We start from the raw sequence: 10,802 nt of genomic DNA, 5'->3' as shown, positions 1-10,802 counted from the left end.
TTTTTTTTTTTTTTTTTGAGACGGAGTCTTGCTCTGCCGCCCAGGCTGGAGTGCAGTGGCGGATCACAGCTCACTGCAAGCTCCGCCTCCCGGGTTTACGCCATTCTCCTGCCTCAGCCTCCCGAGTAGCTGGGACTACAGGCGCCCGCCTCGTCGCCCGGCTGGTTTTTTGTATTTTTTAGTAGAGACGGGGTTTCACCGTATTAGCCAGGATGGTCTCGATCTCCCGACCTCGTGATCCGCCCGTCTCGGCCTCCCAAAGTGCTGGGATTACAGGCTTGAGCCACCGCGCCCGGCCCGATACAGAGGATCTTTACATCAAATTAACAAGCATGATATGTTGAACATGTGAGAATTCTGCATGCAACAATTAAAAGAAAGCACAAGAACACGTGAATCCCACCCCCGCAAAAACACTGTCAATGCACCAGTGCATGAACTGAGTCTTAACACATTTCCAGAAACTGGTCTCATATTGACCATGTAAGTACTGACTACAGTGCAATTAAGGTTGAATTCAGGAATTACAAAATGGGAAAAAAATTTAAATGCAAAACATTTACAAAAGCTCATGGGTTAAAAATGGTATCATGAAAATTGAAAAATTCTTTTTTGTTTTTTTTGAGACAGAGTCTCACTCTATCACCCATGCTGGAATGCAGTGGTGCGATCTCCGCTCACTGCAACCTCCACCTCCCAGGTTCAATCAGTTCTGTGCCTCAGCCATTCGAGCAGCTGGGATTACAGGCACGCAACACCACGCCCGGCTAATTTTTGTATTTTTAGTACAGAAAGGGTTTCACCATGTTGGCCAGGCTGGTCTCAAACTACTGACCTCAAATGATCCACCCACCTCGGCCTCCCAAAGTGTTGGGATTACAGGCGTGAGCCAATGCGCCTGGCCTACAAATTCCTCTAATGCTAAGTGATGACAATAAAAATTGTACTATGGGCCAGGTTGTGCAAAAAGCAAACACAAAATCTCTGTGGACAAAATCAACCTCAACTCAACCCTCAAAATATTCTCACAAAGTTTCAAGGAAAGAGAGAGCACTTCGCAATTAAAAACAACAACAACAACTCTAACACATACAGGAAATGAGAAATCACATGAAGAAAAAAACAGCAGAAACAGAACCAAAAGGCTTCAAATGCTAATATTAAAGAGAATTATTATGTTTAATAATGCTTAAAGAAGTTAGAAAGTCTTGACACCACTAGTAAATAAAGCAACTAGATAGTTTTATATATATCTAGTTTTAGCCTTTTTTTTTTTTTCTTTTAGACGGAGTCTCACTCTGTTGCCAGGCTGGAGTGCAGTGGCGTGTTCTTGGCTCACTGCAACCTCTGCTTCCTGGGTTCATGCGATTCTCCTTCCTCAGCCTCCCGAGTAGCTGGGATTACAGTGCCCGCCACGACGCCGAGCTAATTTTTGTGTTTTTAGTAGAGATGGGGTTTTACCATGTTGGTCAGGATGGTCTCAATCTCTTGACCTTGTGATCCACCCGCCTTGGCCTCCCAAAGTGCTGGGATTACAGATGTGCGTCACCGCCCCGGCCTTGAGCCAATGTTTTAAGTGCCATATCACCTACTTGTTCATTGAGATCTGAACTATACTTTCAGCACATTACATAATCTTATTTCCAGGAAGATGTGTATTTGCAAATGTTTCTTTCTATTTGGAACACATGATTTTCAGACCCCAGAGGAATGCATACTTGTCTGGAGTGTTTCTTTTCCCAAGTTTATGCACATCCACATATTCACCCATTCATATATGATGTATGTGTATCGATGTGTGCGTTTTCTTCCTTTTATAAAAATAGAATTGTCCTATGTATATTGGTGTGCAACTTTTGCCCCCAGATAACAATAGATCAAGGATAGTTTTAAAGTTGCTATTGACAGATTTACATCATTTCCTTGAATAGCTGCATCATATCCCATTATGTGGATATACCATAATGTCACAGTTTTTTTTTTTTTTGGTTTTGTTTTTTGTTTCTCCCTCAAGACAGAGTCTTGCTGTTGCCTAGGCTGGAGTACAATGGCATGATCTCAGCTCACTGCAACCTCTGCCTCCTGAGTTCAACCAATTTGCCTACCTCAGCCTCCCGAGTAGCTGGGACTACAGGTGTGCACCACCACGCCTGGCTAATTTTTTGTATTTTTAGTAGAAACGGGGTTTTCACCACATTGACCAGGCTGGTGTCGAACTCCTGACCTCATGATCCACCTGCCTTGGCCTCCCAAAGTGCTGGGATTACAGGCGTGAGCCACCACACCTGGCCCGTCCCAGTTTTTGTTAATGCCCACTTAGATTGTTACTGCTATTCCAGGAAATGTGTTTCTGTATATATCAGAATTAGCTACTTCTTTTATTTCTGTAGTAGACAGTCCAAAAAGTGAGATTACTCATTCCAAGTGTAGGCACATTTTCATTTGAGTGGCTAGTTTGATGCTTCCTGGCAGTGTCAGAGACGGTCTGTTCCTAGCCAGCAATGAATATTCCCATGCTTTATAGTGTTGAGCTTTTGTTTATCTGAGGGGCAAACTTTGGCAGGGGTCCGTTGGGATATGCTAACAATGAGATAACTAGTAAATAGAAGCCTCTTCTTAACCCAAATGGGTAGATCTGTCGTGATTATGTTGGAATTTCAGGAGTTCTAGAAATGAATGTGCACAATTCTAGAAATGACAGTTGCACAATATGAATACAATTAAAGATGGTTAAAATAGTAACACATTTATGCTACGTATATTTTACCATAATTATAAGTGAAAAAAACGAATGAATGAATCACTCCTAAAACTTAGTAAGAAAATAAAACCAAATAATGAAGTAGAAAAGATGAAACATAAAAGGAAGCACAAACAGGAAATATAGTTTTCTTTCTTTTTTTTTTTTTTTTGAGACAGTCTTGCTCTGTCACCCAGGCTGGAGTGCAGTGGTGTGATCTTGGCTCACTGCAATCTCCGCTTCCTGGGTTCCAGCAATTCTCTGTCCTCAGCCTCAAGAGTAGCTGGGATTACAAGTGCCTGCCACCACACCTGGCTAATTTTTTGTGTGTTTGTTTTAATAGAGATGTTGTTTCACTATGTTGATTAGCCTGGTCACCATGTTGACCGGACCACTCCTGACCTCAAGTGATCCACCCACCTCAGCCTCCCAAAGTGCTGAGATTACAGGCGTGAGCCACTGCGCCCGGCCTCTTTTTCTTTTTGAGACAGGGTCTTGCTCTGTCACCTGGGCTGGAACGCAATGGTGCGATCACAGCTCACTGAAGCCTTGAACTCCTGGACTCAAGCGATCCTCCTGCCTCAGCCTCCCTAAGCGCTGGAGTTACAGGTGTTAGTCACTGTGCCCAGCCAAGAAGTGAATTTTTCATTTTATTTAATTTGAATTACTTTACAGTTAAATCTAATTAGCCACATGTAGCTAGTGGCTACTGTATGGAACAGCACAGCTTTCATAGACCATCTGTTGAAACTGGATTGCAAGAACCTTTGTGTGGTCCCTTCACATAAAAACTAAAACCTTAAATGATGCCTCATACCTTACAGGTATAGTATGTATACAAAATGAAGCAGAACTCCCAGCAGGGAGCCCATTTTCAAACAAGATGCTTTGCCACGCTATCAGAGACTAGTAAGTAAGTAAGTAAGTAAATAAATTCAGTAATAAAAACGACTATAAAAATGGGAAAAATTTAAAGGCAAAACAATGGCCGGGCATGGCGGCTCACGCCTGTAATCCCAGCACTTTGGGAGGCAGAGACGGGTGGATCACTTGAGGTCAGGAGATTGAGGCCATCCTGGCCAACATGGTGAAACCCCATCTCTACTAAAATACAAAATTAACTGGGCGTGGTGGCAGGCACCTGTAATCCCAGCTACTCGGGAGGCTGAGGCAGGAGAATAGCTTGAACCCAGGAAGTGGAGGTTGCAGTGAGCCGAGATCATGCCACTGCACTCCAGCCTAGGCGACACAGCAAGACTCTGTCTCAAAAAATAAAAATTAAAAAAAAAAGGCAAAACATTTATGAAAGCTCATGGGTTAAAAACGGTATCATGAGGCCAGGCGTGGTGGCTTATGCCTGTAATCCCAGCACTTTGGGAGGCCAAGGCAGGTGGATCACCTGAGGTCAGGAATTCAAAACCAGCCTGACCAACATGGTGAAACCCCATCTCTACTAAAAATACAAAAATTAGCCGGCCATGGTGTTGCATGCCTGTAATCCCAGCTACTCAGAGGCTGAGGCAGAAGAATCACTTGAAACCGGGAGGCGGAGGTTGTTGTGAGCCGAGATGGAGCCATTGCACTGCAGCCGGGACAATAAGAGCGAAACTCCATCTCAAAAAAAAAAATGGTATCATGAAAATTAAAAAGTTCTTTTTTTGTTTTCTTGAGACAGAGTCTTACTCTATCACCCACACTGTAGTACAGTGGTGTGATCTTGGCTCACTGCCTCCTCCTCCTCCTCCTCCCGGATTCAATCAATTTTGTGCCTCAGCCATTTGAGGAGCTGGGATTACAGGCATGCTACACCACATCTGGCTGATTTTTGTATTTTTAGTACAGAGGGGGTTTCGCCACATTTGCCAGGCTGGTCTCAAGTGATCCACCCATCTCTGATTAAATGCTCTCATCTAAAATCATATGGTTGTAGCATATCAGATCTTTTCACTTTAAACTTTTAAATTAACTAACCAGCTACGAATACTTGTCTGAACTGAGTTGGATGAGGCAACTCCAGTGTTTCATGCATTTCTGTCCTGTTTAAAAAGTTTAAACCAGGCCGGGGGTGGTGGCTCACACCTGTAATCCCAGCACTTTGGGAGGCTGAGGCGGGGCAGATCACGAGGTCAGGAAATCCAGACCATCCTAGCCAATGTGGTGAAACCCCATCTCAACTAAAAGTACAAAAAAAATTAGCTGGGCAAGGTGGCACGTGCCTGTAATCCCAGCTACTTGGGAGGCTGAGGCAGGAGAATCACTTGAACCAGGGAGTCGGAGGTTGCAGTGAGCCCAGATCGTGCCACAGCACTCCAGCCTAGCAACGGAGCAAGACTCTGTCTCAAAAAAAAAAAAAAATTGGCCCAGGAATCTCATATCTGAAAAATTAAATATGAAAATGTCCATTTAAATAAAGATACCTCAGAGCAGTCATTTTAAAGAGAAGAAACAAGCTGGGCACAGTTGCTCATGCCTATAATCCCAGCAGTTTGGGAAAGTGAGGTGGTGGGAGGATTGCTTGAGCCCAGGAGTTCCAGACCAGCCTGTGGCACATAGGGAGAACCCATCTCTACAAAAAAAAATTAGAAATTGACCAGGTGTGGTGGTGTGTGCTTGTAGTCTGAGCTACTCAGGAGACTGAGGTGGGAGGATCACTTCAGTCCTGGAGGTCAAGGCTGCTGTGAGCTGTGACTGTGCCACCGTACTCCAGCATAGGCAACAGAGAGACCCTGTCACTAAAACAAAAAAAGGAGAAGAAACACTGAAAAGCTACCTATACATTTAATAGTACTGAACTCATGATATCCAGGACTTGCTTTAACAAACTCCAGGGAAGGTGCAGAAGTCAACAGGCATAGATCAATAAGATTGGAAACATGGAAACTCATTGATAACTACTGCAGCTAGGAAATGGATTCGGGGGATGTCCATTCCACCATCCTTTCTACTTTTGTGTATGTTCAAAGACTTTCATAATCAAGTTAATAATTAAAAAAAAATTTTTGTAATGTTCTATGGATAAAAGAAAATAAAGTCATCTATATCCCACAATTAAAACACTTTTTAAAATGGATAGTTTGCATTACTTAAAAGCACATTTTGAAAATAAAATGCCTTATCTTTTCTTTTTTTTTTTGAGACGGAGTTTCACTCTTGCTGCCCAGACTGCAGTGCAATGGCACCATCTCGGCTCACCACAACCTCTGCCTCCTGGGTTCAAGCGATTCTCCTGCCTCAGCCTCCCGAGTAGCTGGGATTACAGGCATGCACCACCACACCCAGCTGATTTTTTTGTATTTTCAGTAGAGTCGGGGTTTCTCCATGTTGGTCAGGCTAGCTTCAAACTCCCAACCTCAGGTGAGCCTCCCAAAGTGCTGGGATTACAGGCGTGAGCCACCACGCCCGGCAATGCCTTTTCTACTTCAAAAGAAAAATCCCTCAGTCTATGCTACTTACAGCCCAATTTTTGCCCATGTTGACTGTCACCAACTTACTAAAAATGGATCACTCCCTTTTCCTTGACACTGAAGTCTTCTATATTTAACTTATTGTCCTCTTTTATACACAATCATTTCTGTGTACCTTTTCCTACTAAAAGCAGCCATATCCTATTCCTTCACATTTATATCTTCAGCTCTTTCTTCTAAGCACCATATTAGAAATCTCCTGGTTGAGTCTACTTTTTAGAAAGTGATTTATACACATGATCTAGACCCTTTATTAGGCTGAGTGTGGTAGCTCATGCTGGCAATCCTAGCACTTTGGGAGGCCAAGGTGGGCAGATTGCCTTAGCTCAGGAGTTTAAGACCAGCCTAGGCTATGTGGCAAAACCCTGTCTCTAGTAAAAATACAAAAAGTTAGCAAGGTATGGTGGCACGTGCCTGTAATCTCAGCTACTCGGGAGGCCGAGGCATGAGAATTGCTTGAATTCAGGATGCAGAGGTTGCAGTGAGCCAAGATCACTCCACTGCACTCCAGCCTGGGCAACACAACAACATATTGTCTCAAAATAAATAAATAAATAAATAAATTAGACTGTAATTCTGAGAGCTTATATCTTCTGTAACTGTCACCCACCAAGAAAAGAAGGCTTTATGATTTTTTTAAGTCAATAAATGTTGATTAAAAGTGAATCAGGCCAAGCATGCTGGCTCACACCTGTAATCTCAGCACTTTGGGAGGTCAAGGCGGGTGCATCACCTGAGGTCAGGAGTTCAGGACCAGCCTGGCCAACATGGAGAAACCCTGTCTCTACTGAAAATACAAAAAGTAGCCAGGTGTGGTGGTACATGCCTGTAGTCCTAGCTACTCAAGAGGCTGAGGCAGGAGAATTACTTGAACCCAGGAAGCGGAGGTTGCAGTGAGCCAATATCACGCCACTGCACTCCAGCCTGGGTGACAGAGTGAGACTCTGTTTCAAAAAAATAAAAAATAAAAAGTGAGTGAATATCCACTGATGAATGAAATGGCTGCATCAAAGGAAAACTAGATAAGAAAAGACAAGACAAAAAAAAGTTAAGGATCAATATGAAAAATAAATAAATATATTTTGGAAAGATTTCTTTTTTTTTTTTTGTTTTTGAGATAGAGTCTCGGCTTTGTGGCCCCAGGCTGAGGCAGGGCCATCTCGCTCACTGCAAGCTCCGCCTCCCGAGTTCACGCCATTCCGCCTGGCCAGCCTCCAAGTAGTGGACTACAGCGCCCGCCACCTCAACGCCCCGGCTAATTTTTTGTATTTTGAGTAAGATGGTTCACTGTGTTAGCAGGGAGTCTCGATCCCTGACTCGGATCCACCATCTTGGCCTCCCAAAGTGCGGGATTACAGCCCTGAGCCACCCCCGCGCCCGGCAAAGATTTTTTCTAAAGCAAAACTACAGGTTAATTTTCAAAGGGAAAGAGTAGCTCCAAGATAGAGGAAACAGAAGGCCCGAAAGAAGGTACTTATTCCTTCGAAATGGGAAGAAATATGACAAGAGAGTAGTAAAACTGAAAAGGGAAGATAAAAGGGGATTCTTGCCGGGGCGCTGTGCTCAAGCCTGTAACCCAGCACTTGGAGCCGAGGCGGTGATCACGAGGCAGGAGATCGAACCCTCCTGGCTAACACGGTGAACCCCGTCTCTACTAAAAATACAAAAAACTAGCGGGGCGCAGTGGCGGCGCTCTGTATCTCCCACTAAACTCGAGCTGAGGCGGGAAATGGCGAAACCCGGAGGCGGAGCTGCATGAGCTGAGATCGCCCACTGCACTCCAGCCTGGGCGACACAGCGAGACTCCGTCTCAAAAAAAAAAAAAAAAAAAAAAGGGGGGGATTCTTGGCCAGGTGCAGTGGCTCACACCTGTAATCTCAGCATTTTCAGAGGCCGAGGCAGGTGGATCACCTGAGGTGAGTTCGAGACCAGCCTAGCCAACATGATGAAACCCTATCTCTACTAAAAATACAAAAATTAGCTGGGCATGGTGGCGGGCACCTATAATGCCAGTTCCTTCAAAGGCTGAGGCAGGAGAATCGCTTCAACTCAGGGGCAGAGGTTGCAGTGAGCCGAGATCACGCCACTGCACTCCAGCCTGGGTGTCAGAGTGAGACTCCATCTCAAAATAAATAAATAAATACATTTTTAAAAGTGTGTGTCGGGGGGTATTGTGACTTTTCTCCATGTTTCTTAGGCCACAACCCTTACATGGGACCTTAAGGAAGAGACTCCTCAACCAGTACCTGTATGGTGCTGCCTCCCTGACAGGCTGGGTTCTAAACAGCAGTGTCTTCCCCATCTGCTCAGTCCTTACTCACCTGGGCACCATCCTCCCAGCACGTCCCTTGAAACCATCCAGGGCTCTTTCCCTTGCTCCAGTAAGGAAATCACATCAGGCTTTGGGCTACAGAGACCTGTTTATAAGAAAAGAAGTAAGACGGCCAGCCATGGTGGCTCACTCCTGTAATCCCAGCATTTTGGGAGGCCAAAATAGGTGGATTGCTTGAGGTCAGGAGTTCAAGACCAGCCTGACCAACATGGTGAAACCCTGTCTCTACTAAAAATACAAAAATTGGCCAGGCATGGTGGTGGACACCTGTAATCACACCTACTCAGGAGGCTGAGAATCGCTTGAACCCCATAGATGGAGGTTGGAGTGAACTGAGATCACGCCATTGCACTCTAGCCTGGGCGAGAGAGTAAGACTGTGTCTCAAAAAAAAAAGAAAGAAAAGAAGTAAGACATACTCCTGTTGTTCCTGAATTCAAAGTTAGTCCCTTAGTCCTCATGAAGGACTAGAGAAAGGTGTAAAGGTCTGAAGCATGGAGAAGACGGAGGGACCCCAAAGAGCTGCCCATCTCTTAATCTACAAAACACAAAACAATTCCCTAGGCAACAGGTAAAAATTCACCCAGACAATTAAAAGGTACACACAAAATTCATGAGTTATTTGCGGATAGACATCCTTACCTAGTGAGACCAGGCTGCTGTAGTTCTCCATCATTACATCTCTGTATAAGTCCTTCTGAGCAGCGTCCAGGCACTCCCATTCCTCCTGAGAGAAGTCTATAAACAGATCCTGGAACATGACCAACCCCTGAAATGACAAACCCATGCAGCGCTGTTGAAATTAAAGGAAAGGTTTTTAAGATGAAGGAAGAGATAGAAGGGTGCTGAAGGATGGAAGAATATAGTGAGCAGACTGGATAGGATGAGAGTGGGGAAGAGTAAAAAAGTTAGTGTAACTTCAACAAAGTACCTCCATGTTCATGAATATTCCTGTTGCGACCGGCAAACCTCCTTCATAGAATAGGACAATCCCAATATTCCATGGTTAGAGCTGGGAATGAATAAAACACATTGATATATTATTTCCTAAATAAATGAAACAGAGTACAAAAGCACACAGCAAGCTGTGGGCCAGGCAAAACTGAAAGAATATTACAGTGAACATCTGATATGCAAATTACTATTTACAACAAAAGCTTTAAATAGGCACTCCTCCCTTACCACTTTCTTTCTTGTTATTTTTTTTTTCCTCTTGCTTCATTTTTTTGTTTTTGTTTTCGTTTTGAGACAGGGTCTCGTTCTGTTGCCCAGGCTGGAGTGCAGTGGCATGATCACAGCTCACTGCAGCCTCAACTTCCCAAGCTCAGGTGATCCTCCCACCTCAGCCTTTGTGTTAGCTTTGACGATAGGCATGCATGCCCAGCTAATGTTTTGTATTTTTAGTAGAAACGAGGTTTTGCCATTTGGTCGGGCTGCTTTCAAACTCCTGAGCTCAACCAATCCACCTGCTTTGGCCTCCCAAAGTGCTGGAATTACAGGCATGAGCCACCACACCCAGCCTTTTCTCATTTCTTAAAGGAAGACAGGATCTTTCAAAACTATCTACAAAAAGTTTAAAAACCTCTATTGGCCGGGCGCGGTGGCTCACGTCTGTAATTCCAACACTTTGGGAGGCCAAGGCGGATGGATCACCTGAGGTCGGGAGTTTGAGACCAGCCCGACCAACATGGAGAGACCATTTTAGTCTCTACTAAAAATACAAAATCAGCTGGGGGTGGTGGCACATGCCTGTAATCCCAGGTACTTGGGAGGCTGAGGCAGGAGAATTGCTTGAACCTGGGAAGTGGAGGTAGCAGTGAGCCGAGATTGCACCACTGCACTCCAGCCTGGGCAATAAGAGCGAAACTCTGTCTCAAACAAAAACAACAACAATAAAAAACCACTAATGCACTTCGCTAATTAGTACTTCCATAAAATAGTATAGATAGCACCTCGCTAATTAAATATACATTGGCTGGGTGTGGTAACCCACACCTGTAATCACAGGTGGGCAACATGGCAAAACCCTATCTCTACAAAAATATATATCATATACAAATTAGCCAGAGGTGGTGGGACATGCCTGTAGTCCCAGTAACTTGGGAGGCTGAGGTGGGAGGATTGCTTGAGGCCAGGAGGTTGAGGCTGCAGTGAGCTGTGATCCTGCCACTACACTTCAGCCTAGGCACCAGAGCAAGATCTGCCTCAAAAAAAAAAAAAAAAAAGGTCAGGTGCGATGGCTCACGCCTGTAATCCCAACACTTTGG

At 44.5% G+C, this 10,802-nt stretch overlaps 2 protein-coding genes across 2 annotated transcripts in view; one reads left to right on the top strand and one right to left on the bottom strand.

Annotated features, from left to right (window-relative positions):
* ZNF567 (zinc finger protein 567) overlaps nt 1-3,683 on the top strand; it is a 68,640-nt gene extending 64,957 nt beyond the window's left edge. The window contains exon 8 of the mRNA XM_017887334.1: nt 3,565-3,683. The gene's annotated coding sequence lies outside the window, so the exon portion shown is untranslated. The remainder of the gene's footprint in view (nt 1-3,564) is intronic.
* Nucleotides 1-10,802, bottom strand: part of ZNF850 (zinc finger protein 850) — a 28,148-nt gene that overhangs the window by 7,671 nt on the left and 9,675 nt on the right. The window contains 3 exon segments of the mRNA XM_017887328.1: nt 8,526-8,621; nt 9,178-9,304; nt 9,467-9,547. Of these exon segments, the coding sequence (XP_017742817.1) occupies nt 8,526-8,621; nt 9,178-9,304; nt 9,467-9,478 (235 nt within the window). The 5' untranslated portion in view covers nt 9,479-9,547.

The sequence above is a fragment of the Rhinopithecus bieti genome, unplaced genomic scaffold (genome assembly GCF_001698545.2).
Source record: "Rhinopithecus bieti isolate Rb0 unplaced genomic scaffold, ASM169854v2 scaffold_17677, whole genome shotgun sequence".
In the NCBI taxonomy this organism is placed as follows: Eukaryota; Metazoa; Chordata; class Mammalia; order Primates; family Cercopithecidae; genus Rhinopithecus; species Rhinopithecus bieti.
This window is presented reverse-complemented; position numbering and strand designations above follow the sequence as displayed.